We start from the raw sequence: 18,478 nt of genomic DNA, 5'->3' as shown, positions 1-18,478 counted from the left end.
TTTCGCTATCGGTACACTTGGGTGTTGAGCGCAGTTTCTGGACGAGGTTGAGACGTGGCGTTTTTCTGGGTTCACAGACCGTCAAATGTGCATCATCTCAATCTCATCTGGGCAGCCTGGCCGACGACTGATCGGAAACAGCTCGACCCCCCGCCCCGTCAGTGCCGATGGCGCACCGGGTGACGCTCCCCGGCGTATCGCGCCCCCGATGCGCCCCGCCGTCGATCACATGCACCGCGAAGGGATCGAGCGACGCGCCGGGTTCAGGCCCGACTCCCCCGACTCCCCCGAGGCGGGCCCTCCTGGGAGGCGCCGCGTCGTACGCCATCCTCTCGTCCCTCGCGACTCGCGCCGATCCAGCGGTGGCGTACGGCCTGGGTAACGCGCCGCCTCCCAAGACCGGCGGCCTGTTCGGCAGGAAGCAGCCGAGGAGCGAGGCTGAGATTCGCGCCATCCGAGAGGAGGCGGAGCGCAGGCGCGAGGAACGCGAGGCGGAGGAGAACCCTGGGGAGCTGGTCACGCTCCCGTCGGGAATCCAATACAGGGAGTTGGACGAGGGCAGGGCGGACGGCAAGACAGCCTGTAAGGGCGACACGCTGTACATCCTGTACACCGTCTACAGGCTCGCCCCGGGGGCGTACTTCAAGTACTCGTCCGGGGGTACCCCCATCTTCCTGTGGTCGCGCGGGTACGGCAACGAGGGCCAGGACGACGTCGGCGCCACGTACAGGTTCGTCCTCGGCGACTCCGACGCCGTCCCGTCAGCGGTGGCGCCCGCGCTGGTCGGGATGCGCGAGGGCGGGCGAAGGCGCGTGCTGGTGCCGCCGCAGCTGGGATGGACGAGCGACGCGGTGGGGCCCAGGCCGGCGACGTTCGGCGCGGGTCGGAGGCTGGAGAACCACAAGGAGGAGCCGCTGCTCTTCGAGGCGGAACTGACGAGAGTTCGAAAGAGCGACGAGGCGCCCACGGAGGAGGACCTGGCGGCGGATTTGGAACCCGCGGGATGGAGCGGGGTGTTCAAACTGCCCGCGCCGCCGTCGCCGTTCAGGGATAAGCTCGGGGAGACGTCGTAGGTTTAGGTTTAGCGCGCGTCGTCGTCGACGGGTTCCCTCTCATTATTCACACATCGAAAGCGGTGAGATAATCGCATCACCGCCCCCTCGCTCGCTCCGCGGCGACCTGGTTGAGCACCCCCAGCATGCGCCCCACAAACTCCGGCATCTCGCCGCGCTCAAACTCAATCGCCTCGGCGAGGTACCCGGGCAGGTACCCCTCCGCGTCGCCAAAGAGGATGGGCTCGTAGGCGACATCCTCCGCCGCGGGCTCGCCCCCGCGCGCCGCCATCACCTCGCTCCTCCTCCTGTCGCCACCTCCTCCGCCGACCGGCGTCGCCGCGTCCTCCTCCTCCTCCTCCGGCTCGGCGGCGGCGAGCTGGAAGCAAAACCCGGTGGCGGCGTGCGTGAACCTGTGCACCCCCGTCTCCTGCTTCTCCCAACGCAGCCCCGTGAACGCCTCGAGCTCCTCGCTTCCCCAGAACCTGCCGCTGCTCTCGGCGTCCACCTCCGCGCCTCTGCGATCCGCATCCGCCGCCGCGTCCTGCTCCATTCGCAGGATCTTGCCCTGGTACGCCAGCAGCGTCTCCTTGAGCTCCGAGCTCTCCCGCTCGAGCTCAAACACCCTCTCCTGCATCACCTCCGCGTTCGCCGCCAGCTCCCTGTACCGGTCCGTCTCCGCCCGGAAGTGGTTGATGAGCTCCTCCGCCTTGGCGCCGTGCTCCGCGATCTCGCTCTGGTACTGCTCGGCGACGCCGACCATGTCCGCCAGCTTCGTCTCCTTGAGCTTCTCGTACTTGGTCTGGAGCTTGACGTGCGCAGCCTGCAGGGTGCGGTACGCGGAGGACCACGCGCCGTCGGGCTTACCCGCGGGGAGGCGCTCGCCGCGCGCGCCGATGACGGACTTTGCGTGCTCCGCGGCAGCCTCCGCCGCCCTGGCCATCTGCGCAAACCTGGAGACGGGTTTGCCATCCGCACCCTTGCTCGCGCCCTTCTTCGACTTACCCTTGGGCTTCTCGGCGAAGAAGTCGTCGTCGAGCGGGGACACGTCTCCCGATCCCGTTAGGTTCGCCATGGACGGCCACCTGGTGGCGACGACGTCGGTATCGTCCAGGACGTTTGGAGACCTGGACGGCTTGGGCGTCTTCACGGCGGCGAAGCGATCCTCCAGCGCCGCCCTGGCCTGCCTCTTCGCGGGCCTGCCGCCCGCGGGCACCTTCTTGGATCCGCGGCTCGATGGCTCCTCGTCAATCTCGAACTGCTTCGCGGGGCGCTTGAGTCCGGCGGCGGCGATGTTCGCAGCCTTGCCCATCGCCGTCGCCTTTCGCCCCGGCTGCTTGCCCTTTTCTGAGAGCTTCCTCTCCTTCACCGTCTTCTCGCGCATCTTGCCCTCCTTGGCGGGCTTGGGCTTGGGTGCGGGGAGCGCGAACGCCCGGCCGATGGGCACGTCGTCCATGTCATCGTCCGTATCCGGCGCGGCGTCGTCCGTCGCGACGATCATCTCGGACTTCTTCACGAGCTTCTTCCGCCCGGGCTTGGACTTGCCGGGCTTGTTCTCCTTCCCATCGTTATCGGCGATGTTCTGGAGCTTCTTCGCGAGCTTGGCGGCGTCGACTGGCGGTTCCTTCGGCTTGCGCTTGCGCTCAGGCTCGGGCGCGTTAACCATGGTCTTAGTCTGCGAGATCGATACGCGGGGCGGGGGTTCGGTCAGGTCCGGACGCGCGCTCGTGGGGCCTTCGCCGGCGCGGAGGAAATTCAAATTACGGGGGGAAAGCTGCTTGCCCTCCGGATGCATTGTAGGGGCGGAGCGCGTACCAGCCACGAGGGGGTCTTGGCCTGATTCATATCGCCGGCTTTGTACGAGACGGGCGCCCTCTGGCGCATGCTTCGCCCCGACATCTTCGCGGATGTGGGAAGAGGCAGCTGGCTGTGTGTCGTCGCTTCTCTGCTCGCCCGCCGTGGGGGGTGCCAGACTATGAACTTCGTGTCACGGGCAACGGATACGAAAAACCGTTGAAAAAATGTAAAATTTGCCGACTGGTTCGCTGTTGAAAATGTGCAATTCCCTGCTCCTACCTGCTGCGCACTCTGATTTTTTTGCATCTCCGGCAGTTTGGAATCTGCGCCTTTCGTCGGTTCGAAATGACAAACAAATATCTGCGCCTCTCGGAACGCACATCCGGCGGTTCGCCACTCGCCTTCGGGTATCCTGAGGTCATGGCGACCGCCGTCGCGGGTTTGACGGGAGCGTCCACGACCCTTAGGGTCGCTCGTTCAACCCGTAGTCTCCGCGGAGGCGTCCATCGACGCCCGGCGGGCCTGCACGGTCGAGAGGACGAGAGCCGACATGGCCGCACCGCGCCCGTCGCGAGGCTGCCTCGGGGTTCATCACCGACCGTCCATAGGTCCGGTTTCTCGACGCGCGGGTCCGCCATCGTCACTCATGCCGCCGCCGAGGGCGTCCCCGAACCCAAGGGCGTCGCCCTGTCCGAGGACACGTGGAAGACCCTGCGCGTCTCATCCTTCATCTTCTTCTGGTACTTCCTCAACGCCATCTTCGCGATCATCAACAAGAGGACGCTCTCGGTGTTCCCTTACCCGTGGCTGCTCTCGTGGGTCCAGATCGCGGTCGGCGCGGCTTTCATGCTCGTGATGTGGCGCCTGCGCGTGTTCAAGCCCCCGTCCACCGTCGGATTCGACGCGAAGTCGTGGAAAGCGCTGTGGCCGACCTCGTGCCTCCACCTCGTAGCGCACGTCACGGCGTGCGCTTCGTACAGCCTAGGGTCGGTGTCGTTCATGCAGGTGGTGAAGGCTGGGGAGCCCGCGTGCTCCGTGATTTTGCTCACGCTCTTTTTCGGACGGAAGTACTCCAAGCTGGTGTGGCTGACGCTGATCCCGATCGTCGGCGGCGTCGCCGTGGGAAGCACCACCGAGCTCAACTTCTCGATGGCGTCGTTCGTGTGCGCGATGATCTCCAACGTGGCGTCCGCGCTTCGCAGCGTGACGTCCAAGGACCTGCAGGACGCGACGGGCCTAAGAGGGATCAACCTGTACGGCGCGATGTCCGTCGTCGGCGCCGTCGTGCTCCTTCCGATATCGCTCATCGTCGAGGGCGCGAAGCTGCCGGCGGCGTTCGCGTCGGCGCCCGCGGGGATGGCGGCGAAGGGAATCACCCTCTTCGGCGCGACCGTGCCGTTTCTGGCGTACCTGTTCGTCGGATCGATGCTGTTCCACCTGTACAATCAGACGAGCTACCAGGCGCTCGGCGAGCTGTCGCCGCTGGACATTTCGGTTGCCAATGCGGTGAAGAGGGTGGTCATCATCCTGGCGTCGGTGGCGGTTTTCAGGAACCCGATCACTCCGCTCGGCGCGTGGGCGGGCGCGGTGGCGATCCTGGGCACGTTTCTCTATTCACTCGCGGCGCAGAAGCAGGCGGCGGACGCGGCGGCGGCGGCGAAAGCGGCGTGAGGGGGTTCCGCGCTGCGGGGGGAGCAAGACTTTGTTATTTTACGCATTTAGGTTCTCGCTAAGTTATCTCGAAGTTCCGCGCCTCGGTTACCGCCTGGTTAGAAGGGTTTCTTGTTCATGATGATGACCGCCGCGCCCACCGCGATGGCGAATTGGGCGAGGGAGGGGCCCCACTTGGGAGGATCGGGAAGCTTAGACTTTCCAGCCATCGTCGAGGGCGCGCGAACAAACACACGTGCGGGCGAATTGTGAATTGCAGTCCACGTCAGAAAAAAGCTTCGGGAAAAATTTCGCAGTGCGAAAACCTATGACGGGCAGTCATCAGAGAAAGTTCACACAAAATAGACCGGAAACGACGGTTTCGCCTGCTGATGAGGTTAACAACCAAACCCATCGGCGACAGACGGGAACGAACAGACCGCGGAGGCGCCACCATGGGGTGGGACTGGGACGACGACGACGACGACGCGGGCGATGCGCTGGTGATTCGCCACCACGGCGTCAAGAACGTGGTCAACAGGAAGCGCGTCCGGCAGATCGTCTCCGTGCTCGGCACCGGCGCCGAGGCGCGAAACGCGGGTGTCGCGCGGCAGCCGGTTCGCGTCGAGCACGCCACGGTCGCGCCCGAGGATGCGCACTACTCGCCGTACCATCGTCACTCCGCGGAGGTTCACGCGACGCCCGTGTACCGCGAAAACCCGTATCGCTCGGCGTACGAGGACCCGACGTCGCCGTCGCCCTTCGCGATGCCCCCCGCGAGGCACTACGCGGTGACGCCCGGCGGAACGCGGCGCGTAGTGTGGCGAGACGAGTTCGCCTCCACCGACGCCGTGTCCAGATCCCCGGGCAGGCCGTCGCTGGAGGAGGTGCGCGAGATGAGCGTCGACAGGTCCCCGACCGCGACGTACCGTCCGTCGGCGCCGCCGTCGTACGACGACCCGAGGACGCCGCCGCCCGCGAGGACGAGCGAGGGTTGGGGGGGCAAGCCGTGGAAGGCTTGGGGCGGTCGAACGCCGGGGGGATACAGCGACAGATCCAGCGAATGGAGCGACACGCCGACGTCGCGAAGGGACATCTCGATCGTCGACGAGGAGGACGTGGACGATGACGCGGCGAGGCCCGGTACCCCCGCGCCAGCCCCGGAACCCGCGCCTCCGCCGTCCACGGGCGTCGCAAACCCCGCGACGGCTCGGACCGGCGCTCGGTCGACGACGCTCGCGCTCGCGCCAGCTGTGCGCGTCTCGCCGAGTCCCGTCGCCGGACGCTATGGGCCCACGGCTAGACCCGGCGCCTCCCCGGCCCGGTTCGAGCTGAACGCGCGGCCGGCGCGCGACGACGAGGACGACGACGAGGGCGTGATCGAGATGCTGGAGCACGCGCACGTGCACACGGTGACAAAGATCCGCGAGATGCGCCGCGAGCTCAACGCGAGGGCCGAGGCGCTGGACGCGATGGGGCCACAGCTGGACGCGATGGGGCCACAGCTGGACGGAATTGGGCCACAGCTGGACGCCCCGCGCTCATCGCGAGATGCGAGCCATCGGGAGCCGGGCAGGGTGAGCGCGCTGCTCGCGAGGTACGAACGAGAGATCGGGGGACTGAGGGAGGAGGTTGAGACGTTGAGGTCCGCGGCGAAGCCGCCGAGGCCGACGCCGGCGCCGAGAAGGCGGGGGGGCGCGGCGACACCCGCGACCGAGAGGTTCCAACCTAACGCCGCGACGACGACGGTCGGGAGCACCCCACCGCCGTCCGCGGCGAAGCAGCCCGCGGCGGATCCGCCGGAGATGAGGGCGCCCGTCGGGGGGGACGACGGACGATTGAACGAGGCGGAGCGACGGACGGCGCCGGCGCCGGTCGAACCCACGCCGGCGTCGCCCGTGGTGTTTGCTCGCTCGCGGACGACGACACGCGACGACGATGACGACGACGATGACAAGAGGACGGTCCCGGTTCCGGCGCGGTCCCAACGCGGGGTCGGTTCCCCGGGGCTTGTCGACTCGCCAACGCCGGCGAACCTGGCGTTTGCGCGGTCCCGGCCCGGGGGTCGCGCCGCTCCGCATCTCACCTCGGTCCCTCCTCCCACGGCGGCGGCGGCGAAGGAACCGGGTCCGGCGACGAATGACTCCTCGGAACCGGGTCGGGTCGCAGTCTCGGGTTTGTCGCGTTCACGCCGGGGCGCCGGCGCGAGCGAGGGTCCGACGACGACCCCGGCGGACAGGCCGGCGGCCGCGGCGAATAAGTGGGGCGCCGTGAAGGGGAAGGTTGTCGCGCCGAGGACCCCGGGGGTGGCGGATGTGGCCGTGCGAGTGGTGGCGGAGATGGCGCGATCCAGGCGTCCGGCGAAGGACTAACTTTTCTTCGACGATTGATTCATTCTACCAGCGCGCCTTCCATCGATGAACGCGACGTCCGATCGACTCGTCACCAGCTGTCGTCGGACCAGTACCCTTTCTCCTCCTCGGGCTTTTCGAACCACCACTCGTGCCCGCGCGGCGTCGGGGGATCCTCCAGCAGCGTCATCGACATGGCGACGTCGCCGCACAGCTTCCGCATCACGGCCGTCGTCGGCGAATCCGCCCCGCCGCGATTGGAGAAGCCCATCGCGCGCCAGAACGCGACCGCGTCGGGCACGGCGTCGATGATGCACTGCGGCGGACCCGCGCGTACCTTCGCGGCGCGCCTGGCCCTGTCTATGAACGCGCTAGCGACCGTCCGGCCGAGTCCCATTCGCCGGAACCCCTGCCTCACGCCCATGGTGTCCACAGTGAGGCCGTCGTCTTTGAGCATGGCGAACGCGAACGGCGCGGGGCCGAGGAACGGAACGAAGGCGCCGGTGAGCCTCGGCCACGCGCCCACCGCGGCGTGCACGTCCTTATCCCCCGGGCACCTCTCCTCCTCGAAACACTCCTGGATCCCCGTCCCCGCTTTGCTCCAGAAGCTCGTAGCGCCCTCGTACCGCCTCTGGTCTCGACGCATCCACGCGAAGGCCATGCCGAGCTCCAGGTCCGTCATCGCGCGGACCGTGACGGTGACCTCGTCCGTGGACGAGTCGAAGACGATCCCGCGGTCGCGGAACTCGCGCCGCGCCCTTCCCGTCGCACCACGCCGCTCGAGATCGTCGTGCTCCGAATCGGAATCCTCGTCCAGGTCGCCGTTGTCGTTGAGTGCCTGCTCGCCCCTGCTCCTCAGCTCCTCCGCCCGCCTGGAGAGCGCAGCCTGCTCATCCTGCTCCTCTCGCTGCTTCCGCAGCATCGCTGCCACCTGCCTCTCGACCACCGTCATCTCCCGATCGTTCCCCATCACCAGCCTCGATGGGAGAAGAGAGCGACCCCCCTCGCGCGGGGTGTCACTGCTAGCACCTCGGCTAACAAGCGACAATCGACACCTCGGCTGGAAAAAGCGCGGGTGAAAGTGGGGGGCCTGTGTGGGTGGTGGGGCGGGGTATCACAGAGCCGTGCGCTGGGTCCGAGGGACGCGCCGGCGCATACACAGACCGGCAGAGAGCCGAAGTATCCGAGAAACGTCACCGGAGAGGCAAACCCGGGGCGCGAACCCGGCGCGGGAGGTGTCCGGGGGGCGGATCTGACCGTCACCCTACCGTGCGCGTCGCTTCAGAGCGAAAAATGGCGTCCTCCTCGAGCGGCGAACGCCTGGACAACAGCGGGGGGTTCATGAGCGAGGACACCGACGACGGGGACTTCGACCCGAACAATCCGAGCCAGTCCACTCCGGGAGGGGACGACGGCAACATGGGACCGTACGGACCCGCCCTGGAGCGTGAACGAGGGCGCAACGCTTCGCCGACGAGCAGCGCGGGAGACGGGGCCCCTCTCGAGCGGATCGTCTCGCGGGACTTTCCGCACAACGACTACTACATGGTCGCGGAAGGTCTGAACCGCAATCCCAACTGGACGGTCTATCCCGCGCAGCTCGCCGTGGTGCTCAAGGCGTGCGCGCAGCTCGCGGAGGATGAAGACGAAGCCGAGAAGAGGTACGCGCGCGCCCCTCCTTCCACCCCCCGTTTTGAACGCGGATGGATGCCCCCCTTTGATACATCCGAACTCCTCCTCTCGCTCCTGTCCTCCGATCGGACCCGTCGCTGATCTCCCCATCCCCCGTCGCGCCCTCACTCCGCAGCGAACACATCCGGAAGCTGTACCGCGACCTCGTCCCGAACTCGTTCGAGCGGTGCCTCACGTACGACGACCTTCGCCGATGGCCGCAGGACATCCACGCGAACATCCTCACGGCGTCGATGCGCCTGGCGCACCTCGTCGCCGTCAAGCTGCACCAGGCGCACTACTTCTCCGGCCCCGGCGCGCACGAGCAGTGGGAGGAGAACGAGGTCGACATGTGCCACCTCCTCGACGCCCTCGCGTGGGCGCTCGATAGGGACAGCGAGTACCATAAGAAGCACCGGTTTGACCGAATCCCGAACCAGCTCGAGCCGCTCGAGCGCGCGTTCACCGCGCCGATCGCCGTCACCCAGGCGGAGGCCCGAACCCTCATGGACGCCGATGCGAGCAAGGAACGGTCGGTGTACGGCACGAACAAGTTCCAGTCGTACTTTGGCAGGAAGGACGACGACGGGGTGATCCACGTGAGCGACGAGGACGACGCCCCCGCCGTGCCCGTGCGGTTTCCCGGCGAGAGCTCCGGAACAACCGGAAACCCCTTCGTCGATCCGCGCGGGTACGACGATCCCCGGCCGGATCGTCGCGACGTGGAGATTGACACGTGGCTGGATCAGATCGCCAACTGCTTCGGCCATCACGGGGGATGGGAGGGGATCCTGGGTCTGCTGGGCGACCCCGGGCCGATTTCGCTCGCGATGCTGGAGCACGCGGCTCGGCCCGCGAAGCTCGCGGCGAGGACCATGATCGGCAGCCTTCGCCGCGAGTTCGCGGAGCAGGCGAATCGGTGCCTGAACCATATGCTGCGCATCGTTCGCACCGCGGACCCCCAGCTCGTGGGCGCCAACAGCGGCGAACGCGACGAGCGGTACATGCACCTGTCCAAGGTGCTCCGGCACCTGGAGGAGATTCTGGCGCACGCGCTCAAGGAGGAAGGGGGTAAACCCGCTCGGGACATGGCTGCGCGGCTGGTGTCGGAGGTGCACCAGGCGATGATAGAGGCGATGCTGAAGGTTCCCACGTTTAACATGCAGCTCGAGGCGCTGCGCGAGATTAAGCGATCGCTGCAGGAGGCGGCTAAGACGCGCGACAATCACGAGTCCAAGGAGCAGCTCAAGGGTATCGTGGCTTGGATGGAGGCGAAGAAGGTTCTGCCCCACATCCTCCGCCCGACGTACCTGCACCATAAGCAGTACGTGGACCAAGTGGCCGCCGTCCTGAGGTTCCTGCTCGAGGAGGACGCCATGACCAAGGCGCACATCGACGAGCTTTGGGCGATTACCCAGAAGCAGGACACCTTCGAGGAGGTCAAGAACAACGTGCTAGACCTCCTCGCGTCGCTCGCGTGGAAATTCTCGGATGAACAGCTGGACTACCTGTTCACCCTCTTCGAGGGCGCCGGCCACGACGCGCTCGCGGACTGCGGTAAAATTCTGGAGACTGTCCAGAAGCTCGCCGGAAGTGACGGCAAGGGGGTCATGGCGGAGCGCCTGCTCGAGCTCCTGTGGCGGATGACCCACGACGCGGGCGGCGCCGAGATGGTCGCCGCGTTCACCAGGGTGTTGGGCCACTACGACCGCATGGAACGCGCGTCCAAGTCGCAGTGGATGGCGCGGGTCGTTGGGGACATTCGCGAGCGCCGCGCGGATCTCGCGGTTTCGCTGCGCCTCGTCATCAAGATTGTGCAGCTGGAGTCGCCGGAGGCGGCAGAGGACTTGCTCGGGTCGGACGACACCGACGGGGTCAAGGGCAAGAAGGCCCGCAGGCGTCGATTGCAGGAGCGGCAGCAGCAGATCACCGTCTCGCCCGACGATCAGGACTACAAGGAGATTCGTCGGCTGTGGATCGAGCGGCTGATCGCGGGGGAGGACCTGCTGGAGCTCCTGACGAGCCGGTTTGAGGAATTTCAAGCGCACGCGTGGTCCGAGGGTTTCGATCGCGCGCAGCCCGCGCCGCCCTCCGGTCAGCCCGGCGCGCACCGCACCGGGTACCAGGACACCCTCAAGACGTTCATGGAGGCGTTGATGTTCGTGTTGAAGACTGGGTGCATCGAGGTGGATCCCGAGACGGCGCTTCGGTTCTGGGCGGCTTTCGTCGACGCGCCGGGCGCCGCGGTGTCTGAACCGCTCGACCCGGGCGTCAAGCCCGCGAGGTTCAGCGATTACGGCAGGATCTGGATCACCAAGATGCTGGTGGTTGGTGGTAAGCCCTGCAGCGTGTCGCCGGAGACTGTCCGGACGATTTTGGAGACGCGCCTGGTCAACGAGCCCGCGGCGCGGATGCGGAAGCAGGGGTACGAGCTCCTGCGATCGTATTTTTTGCAGTGCGCCGCGGATGAGGGGAAACTCGACAACTCCCTCGACGTCGACGACGACGACTCCATCGGGGACCTGCCCGTGGGCGTGGACCCGTCAGATCTCGGCCCGGAGGCCACGGGCGTGCCCGCTCGACTGCTCGTTCACGGCAAGGCGGTCCACGACCTTCGCATCCGCGACCATAACTTTGCCGGGGTGGACCAGCTGTGGCGCGTCTTCCTCGACGCCCCGGAACGCGACGACGAGGATACGTGGGAGGATGCCGCTCACCACCTCATGTGGCTGCACCTGGGCGCCGACGCGGAGACGTGGCAGGGGACGGTGGCGGTGCGCGAAGAGTTCCTCGCCGCGGTGATTGATCGGCTCAAGGAGACGGCGACGGGACTCCTGGGCGACGACCGGGCATCCGCCGAGCAACGCGCCCACAGACTCACGCTGCTCGCGTCGTCGTTCATAGAAAAGTGCGAGGATATGTACGCCGCCGCACCCGGCGCGCCCTTACCCCACGGCGGATCGTACCCGGGCTTCGCGGTGAAGATGGAGGTGATATTGATGCACGCTGTGGCCAGAACGGGCCAGCACGATAAGGTCACGGTTGAGGTGCACTCGAACGTCCCGGTCCGCGCGCTGCGCGAGGCTGTGGCGAGGGAGATCTCGGAGACGGATCCCAACCGCGTCAGGCTGCTCTGCTTTGGGCAGGAGCTCAGGCACGACCACAAGCTCCTCCACGAGGTTTTGCCCGCCGCCGCGGGCGCGGAGGAGGACCAGAGCTTCACGGTTCAAGCCGTCTTGGGGTTGAGAAAGACGGACGATATCCCATCACCGGCGAACAACTCGCCTCGCGCGCTCTTCGCGTCGCAACCCGGCGCCTACGACGTCCTCCTCGAGCTCGTGGACCGATCGAGCAGCGCGAGAGTCCGCGAAAACGCGCAGGTGATTCTTCAGATGCTACCCACCCGAGACAGCATCCGGAACGAGCTCCGGGGGTTGCTGGAGGCGACCGCGGCGGACCCCGCGACGACCGCGGCGGACGCGAGGGGTCGCCTGAGGGAGCTCCTGGGCCTCGGTCCCGCGGAGCTCGTGTACGCGCTGCAGGTGCTCGACGGCTTGCTCTCATCCGCGCCGTCGCGGTACGTCCCGGGCCCCGGGGCCGCCGGCGGTGACGACGGGGATAAGTGCGGGGATATGTCCGGGGGTCCGTCGTCGTCGTCGTCGGTGGCGGCGCTTCGGGGTTCGTTCCTGGCGCTGGGTTGCGCGAGGGATATCCTCACGACGCTGCCGTCGGGAATCACGGGCGAGGACGACGACACGGGCGCGGCGGCGGAGTCTGCGGCTAAGTTGGCGAGCGCGGGACTGGCGGCGTGGCGCGACGTTTCGCTGCGCCGGGCGCTCTGCACCGCGGCGCTGAGCTTGCTCCGCATCTTACTCCGCGGTCAGAGCGTCGTTGATTCGGAGCCGAGCGAGTCGCTGGGTTCCTTGGGCGGCGCCATAGGGACGATGGGTCTGCGGGAGGAGAGGGACGAGCGGATGGCGGCGGATGGCGACGATCCGGGGATGACGGTTTCGGATGACGACGCGACGGGTTCGCGGAGAAGGCTCGCCAAGGACGCCATCACCGCGCTGGCCAACCTCGCGTACATCATGGGCACCGGTATCAGGGTCGGGGATCCATCCGAGAAGGGGTCCGACGTCGACGATGCGACGCGAGACGCGATGGATTCTGACGCGAGGTTGGATTCTGACGCTCGGAGCGAGGACCCGGAGTGCGAGTCGGACGACGAGGATGACCTGACCCGGGACGACTGGCGGCTGTCTCGCGACTCCCTCGCGCTCCTGGCGACGTGCACGCAGCTGTGCGCGAGCGGTGCGTCGCACCCGGCGGATTCTGTCATGGCCATGCCCGTGTTCCCGGCGATGCTGCGCGACATGCTGATCCGATCGCCGCACGACGCGATTCGTCTGAACACGGCAGACGCGCTGTATCAGCTCGCCGTGCGCGGAGGCAAAGGAGACAAGAAGGACGGGGGCAAGGAGGACGAGAAGGAGGTGTCCCCGGGGATGGTCACCGCGCTCCTGTCCGTGCGGTCGCTCGCCATCGAGCACCCGTCGCAGTGCGAGCAGTACCACATGCTGCTGTGCAAGATGCTGTCGTTTCACGACGACGCGTCGGCGATTGAGGAGCTGTTACAGGAGGAGGTGGAGGCTCTGCGCGTCACGCCCCCGGCGACGGAGGAGACGGAGGCCATGCTGAAGTCCCGGCTGATACTCATACGGACGCTCATCGAGCGCCTGGAGAAGGTTGGCCGCGGGTCCAAAGCCGCCGGCCGCGGGCTCGTGCAGGTTCTCCTCTTCCGGTGCCTCTTCCCGGAGGCTGTCCCGATGCTCAGGCCGTCCGCGGAGGTGCTGAAGCTCGCTGGCATGCCCCCGCCCATCGTCCACGGCGGCGATGATCGACCCAACGGCAAAGTGGCGCGGGGCTCTAAGCGCAAGCAGGACGACGAGGAACTCCCCGACCTCGACGACGGCGACGACGGCGCGGTCGCGTCGGACGACGACGCCGACACGCTCAGCGCGGATGTCGCGACTGACCGCGACGTCATCTCGGGAGGACCCGTCACCTCGGGCGGCAAGTCGTCCGAGCTCAACGCGGGGTCGCACTTCTTCAACGGCGAGGAGGTGGAGATGCTGGACGAGCACCTGTCGCCGGTGTGCGCTTCGCCGGCGACGAGGTCCGCCGCGTTTCGACTCCTCGCCGATCTCTGTTCGCACGACACCGAAAACATGGTGGAGGTGACGGACGTTCTCATGGAGCTTCACTACCGCGGCGGCGTGGACGTGAACGAGTGGGATATGCTCCCCAGCCACAACAACCGGCCGCAGGGTGGATACGTGGGCCTTAAAAACGCGGGCGCCACGTGCTACATGAACAGCGTCTTCCAGCAGTTGTACATGGTGCCCGAGCTGCGCGACGCGGTGCTCAGCGTGGACTCCACCGCGGCGACGGAGGAGGAACGCAAAGACAGCGTGTTTTACCAGTTTCAGATGATGCTCGCGTCGCTGGCGGCCACGCGCGTCGATTTCTACGCCCCCAGGGGTTTCTGGCGCGCGTTCAAAGACTACGACGGCGAGCCCATCAACGTTCGGGAGCACCAGGACGGCCTCGAGTTTTTCAGCCGGCTTCAGGACATGGTCGACACCGAGTTTAAGAAGTCCTTAGCCGCGGCGGATCCGGACGGACCCAACAAGGACGCGGCCAAGCCCAACAGCGGCGTGAAGGGAGCGATGGAGGCTGTCATGGGTGGCCAGTTTGTCAACCAGATGCTGTGTCGCGAGTGCCCGCAGCACCGATCGGAGCGGCTCGAGGATTTCGTTCACGTCTCCGTCGACGTGCGAAACAAACGGGACCTCGTCGAGTCCCTCGCGTCGTACGTCCAGGGCGAGCTGTTGGAATCCGACAACCAGTGGTTCTGCGAGCAGTGCGGCAAGAAGGTGGACGCGGTGAAGCGCGCGTGCTTCAGCGGCGAGAAGCTTCCCAACACCCTGCTGGTCCACCTGAAGCGATTCGAGTTTGACTACGAGACGATGCAGCGGCTCAAGATCAAGTCGCGGTTCGAATTCCCCATGGAGCTGGACATGAGCCCGTTCACGGTGGAGGGTATCGAGCGCGACGCCTCCGCGGAGTCCGACCCGACCGCGCCCGTCCCCGAGCTACCCCTCGGGCCCGACCACTACCGGTACAGGCTGGTGGGGGTCGTCGTGCACTCTGGAACGGCATTCGCGGGGCACTACTACTCGTACATTCGCGAGCGAGGCGCGCCTCCCGGTGCGAATGCGGCGGAGCACGGCGTCGGCGCGCGATGGCACGTGTACGACGACCAGCGCGTGGAGCCGTACGACGTCGCCAACCTCGAGGCGGACACCTTCGGGGGCAAGTACACGGTGAACATGTCGCAGTTTACGGGATCCGACCACGACGTGTCGGGAGATTTGCACGGACCCGCGCACCACCACCACGTTCCGCGGCAGAGCGGCAGGTTGACCGAGCACGATAGGCCCAACAGCGCGTACATGCTCTTCTACGAGCGGGTCAAACCGTCGGATGGAGAGCGTATGGCGTCGATGCCGCCGTCCAGGACGGCGACTCCCGCGTTTGGAAAGCCGGCGATCGCGACGGGGGACGCGGCTGGCGACGCCTCGACGCAAAGAGTCGAGCGCATAGCGTCGCCGCCGGATATGCCCCGGCAGATTCGCGGCCACGTGATGACCCAGAACCTGCAGTTCGTGTTCAACGGTAACCTCTTCAGCAGGGAGTACTTCGCCTTCATGCAGCGGCTCGTGGATTCCGCGCACTCCGGGGGGGGCGCTTCGCGCAAGTCGCAGCGGAGGGGCGAAAGGGGCGGACCTCGCGCGGCGGTGAACCAGCCGAGCTCGGGCGCCGAGAGGGATTCGATGGAGGAAAACGGAGGTGGCGCGCGACGCGTCCGGACCCCGGAGGAGGAGGACGAGCACGCGGTGCTCTCCATCCGCATCGCCACCGAGTTTCTGTGCCACGTCTACCTCCGCGCGCACGGCAGCATGAGGGACGAGCGGGGTTTGCACGCGTGGAGACGAACAGTCGCCAACTTGCTGGAGCGATCGCCCGCTTCGTGCCGATGGTTCCTGGGTTGGATCAGGTCGAGGCCCACCTACCTCGCGGCGTTTTTGCAGCGGTGCCCGAGCGGTGACGCGAGGGGAACCTTCGCCTCCATCGTGTCTTCCGCGCTGGTGTGCGCGACGCGACACGCCGACGGCGGAGCCTCCGCTGAGGCGCTCCTCTCCGATCCGGAGAATAAGGAACGCGCGCAGGGGCCGCACGTGCGCGGGGCGAGCGAGACGTCCAAGGCTGTCGACCGGGTGTTGGGTTTCTTGGCCCGGCACGTGCGCGAGCTGCTCCGCGTCCGCGATAAGTACGCCTCCCCGGCGCAGTACTTCAAGGTGCTCAACGAGTACTGCAAGCTCGGCCCGGGGCAGGCGCTTCAGCTGCTGCGGTTTGAGATTTTGGACCTGGTCAAGGAGTACGTGTCGATGGTGTACTTTACTCCCAATCGCGCCGGCTGCGCCTCGAACGCCGCCGAGAACAAACCCGCGTTCGAACTCTTCTCCAACCTGATCTGCGCGTGCGATTGCGAGCAGGTTCGTATGGACATGGCGGTCGTCGCGATGGAGGAGGCGAAGAAAACGTACGCCGAGTTGGAGCGGGTGGGGGACCTACTGGAGGATTCGGACGAGGCGAATGGGGTGGCGAAGACGGCGCCCGACTCGCCGTTCGCCTTTCCCAACAGCGGGTTCAAGGGCTGGATCATGTACCACAACCCAAACACCGGGGACGACTCCGCGACTGGCCACGTGGGGTTCCTCCTCACCAGGAGCACGCAGTGGTGGCAGCTCATGGTGGACCTGGCGTGCGAGAACGAAGCCATCCGCCGCGCGCTGCTGCACGTGTGCTGGCGGTGGGAGTGGCCCAGCTACGTCGCCACGCGCGAGATTCAGGGTCAGATGGAGGAGGAGGACTGCATGGAGAACGTGCACGCGTACCTCCGGCTGATGGAGAGTTTGATGGCGTTGGAGGATTGGGCGCAGGAGCGACGCGTGCGCCTGTGCCTGGAGGGCCCTTTGGAGGTTCAGTTCCCCGACGGCGAGAAGAAGGATGCGCCGCACCTGCAAGCCGCCTACGACGCCGTCGCGGGAAAGACGAGCGGCGCGAAGCGCGGCGCGATGGCGGCGAGCGGCGCCATCGAGCTCACCGCGTTGCGCGAAACCAAGTACGGCTCCAGGTACGTCGTGTGCAAGTGGCTGGTTCGCACGGCGACGAGGGAGACGAGTTACAGGGACTGGACCAGGGAGTGCCTGCGCCGGCAGCGGAAGGATTGGCTGCTGGGACTCGAGTGCCTGGAGGACGACAGGCACAGGTTCGGCGCTCCGCAGCAGCTCTCGATCGGGATGGAGCGCAGCGACTCCACGCCGAGCAGCGCGGCGCAGCATCCGAGCGACGAGGTTGACTACATCATCAACCGAGGCAGGGAGCTCGTCGGCGGCGAGCAACTGTGAGGAGGAGGGTGGGCGAAGACGAAAAAAACCACGCGATGTGTACAACATAGATATGGGTGGGTTCGGACGACGAAAACGCGTCCGCAGACCCTCGGGTGTAACATGACAATCCAACGATTCATCCAAGTGTTCACGTATTGTACATTTCGTGTCCCTCATTTACGAAGGCGGACGACCCGTTTGCGCCTCCGCGAATCAATACGGATCCTCCTCGGTGTCGTCGATAAGCGCCCTGGAGTGTCGAACGACTGCTCGTCCCAAGGAGTTGATCCACTCCTCCTTCTCCTTGGCCGAGTCCGCGATGAAGTACTTGGTGTCGCCCCTCGTGCTGAGCTCAAACCCAAACGCTCGGTTGATGGCGTCCTCCGCGCCCTTGACGCTCAGGCACTTGCCGACGTCGATGCACCCGCGGGTTTGCGACGCCGGCGTGACGTGCTCGGAGAGGAACCAGAACAGCTTCCCGTCCTTCAGCACGAACCACCGCCGGCGCCACGTCTTGATGACGTCGCCCTGCTTCATGAGCCAGCCCTGGCGCTCGGCGCCGTGCCAGAACTCGACGCCCTCTGTCAACTCAGCCTGCGACGGCGCGAGGCCCATCGTCGCGAGGAAATTGTTCCAACCGCTCATGTCGGGCTTTTGTCGTGACGCGTATCACCGAACACGTCCCTTCTTCTCAGGTGGGACCCTTGTCTTCACTGGACCTCCTTCTTGGCTCGCTTCGCCGCGTTCCTCGCCTGCGCCGCCGCCAACACCTCCGGCCACTGCTCGTGCGGTACGACGTTGATCACCTTCTTGCCTCGCTTGTGAGGGTTCTTGGCGTCGGTGAAGTGGACGCGGCCGGAGATGAGCGCGTAGACGGTGTGATCCACGCCGATCCCGCAATTTGCGCCGCAGTGCCACTTGGTGCCCCGCTGCCTCGCTATGATGTTGCCCGGGATGACGTGCTCCCCGCCGTACTTCTTGATGCCGAGGAACTTCGGGTTGGAGTCGCGGCCGTTGTTGGACGATCCGCCCTGCTTCTTGGTCGCGGTGCGAACGAAGATGGATGAGCAAGCGGGGCCCAAGGTTTGGCCGAGCTCGGGAAGGCCTGGGGTTTGTGGGAGGGGGCAGCGTCGGATGGTCAGGCTCTCTTCGTCCGCAGTCAGCGCAGAGGCGTTCGTGATCGCGTCCCCGCACGAACGATATCAGGGGTGGTAGCGGCGGCCGCGTGCGGGGCGACGGGGAGGGGTTCGGGGCGCCGCGGGGTGATCGCTCGTAGATCCGCGCGCACCGTTGGTCAGCGACTGGAGAGCGCCGAAGGTTGAGTTCGAAGCGCAGCGACCGACAGACCGAAGGCCGCCGAACATGTCCTTGCGCGCGTGAGGGCGTCGCAGCGAATGGGGTCCCGCAGAGGGCAGAAGGGACACCACGACTTTTTCCCGGC

General features: G+C 66.4%; 7 protein-coding genes across 7 annotated transcripts; 4 read left to right on the top strand and 3 right to left on the bottom strand.

Annotated features, from left to right (window-relative positions):
- Positions 1-167: 167 nt before the first annotated feature.
- Positions 168-1,139, top strand: MICPUN_51040 (predicted protein; the record flags this gene model as incomplete). Its single annotated transcript, XM_002503952.1, has 1 exon — positions 168-1,139. One exon carries the CDS (start codon positions 168-170, stop codon positions 1,071-1,073), a length of 906 nt encoding a protein of 301 aa, XP_002503998.1. The 3' UTR covers positions 1,074-1,139.
- Positions 1,140-1,149: 10 nt separating this feature from the next.
- MICPUN_60180 (predicted protein) lies at positions 1,150-2,951 on the bottom strand (the record flags this gene model as incomplete). Its single annotated transcript, XM_002503607.1, has 2 exons — positions 1,150-2,727; positions 2,868-2,951. The coding sequence occupies 2 exons, from the start codon at positions 2,949-2,951 to the stop codon at positions 1,150-1,152; spliced, it is 1,662 nt and encodes a 553-aa protein (XP_002503653.1).
- A 609-nt stretch (positions 2,952-3,560) lies between these two features.
- Positions 3,561-4,478, top strand: MICPUN_69441 (Drug/Metabolite transporter superfamily; the record flags this gene model as incomplete). The annotated part of the gene is made up of 1 exon (XM_002503951.1): positions 3,561-4,478. A coding segment is annotated over one exon (918 nt), but the record flags the coding sequence as incomplete, so codon positions are not given.
- Positions 4,479-6,228: 1,750 nt separating this feature from the next.
- Positions 6,229-6,900, top strand: MICPUN_108636 (predicted protein). Its single transcript, XM_002503950.1, has one exon. The coding sequence runs from the start codon at positions 6,305-6,307 to the stop codon at positions 6,869-6,871; it is 567 nt and encodes a 188-aa protein (XP_002503996.1). The 5' UTR covers positions 6,229-6,304; the 3' UTR covers positions 6,872-6,900.
- A 41-nt stretch (positions 6,901-6,941) lies between these two features.
- On the bottom strand, positions 6,942-7,802 carry MICPUN_60177 (predicted protein; the record flags this gene model as incomplete). The annotated part of the gene is made up of 1 exon (XM_002503606.1): positions 6,942-7,802. The coding sequence occupies one exon, from the start codon at positions 7,800-7,802 to the stop codon at positions 6,942-6,944; it is 861 nt and encodes a 286-aa protein (XP_002503652.1).
- Positions 7,803-8,143: 341 nt separating this feature from the next.
- On the top strand, positions 8,144-17,181 carry MICPUN_60176 (predicted protein; the record flags this gene model as incomplete). The annotated part of the gene is made up of 2 exons (XM_002503949.1): positions 8,144-8,511; positions 8,658-17,181. 2 exons carry the CDS (start codon positions 8,144-8,146, stop codon positions 17,053-17,055), a joined length of 8,766 nt encoding a protein of 2,921 aa, XP_002503995.1. The 3' UTR covers positions 17,056-17,181.
- MICPUN_60174 (ribosomal protein L27) lies at positions 17,076-18,401 on the bottom strand (the record flags this gene model as incomplete). Its single annotated transcript, XM_002503605.1, has 2 exons — positions 17,076-18,142; positions 18,326-18,401. The coding sequence occupies 2 exons, from the start codon at positions 18,399-18,401 to the stop codon at positions 17,748-17,750; spliced, it is 471 nt and encodes a 156-aa protein (XP_002503651.1).
- Positions 18,402-18,478: the final 77 nt, after the last annotated feature.

This window comes from Micromonas commoda, chromosome 7 (genome assembly GCF_000090985.2).
Source record: "Micromonas commoda chromosome 7, complete sequence".
NCBI classification, from domain to species: domain Eukaryota; kingdom Viridiplantae; phylum Chlorophyta; class Mamiellophyceae; order Mamiellales; family Mamiellaceae; genus Micromonas; species Micromonas commoda.
The sequence above is the reverse complement of the archived record's forward strand: the minus strand, read 5'-3'. Positions and strand labels throughout refer to the sequence as shown.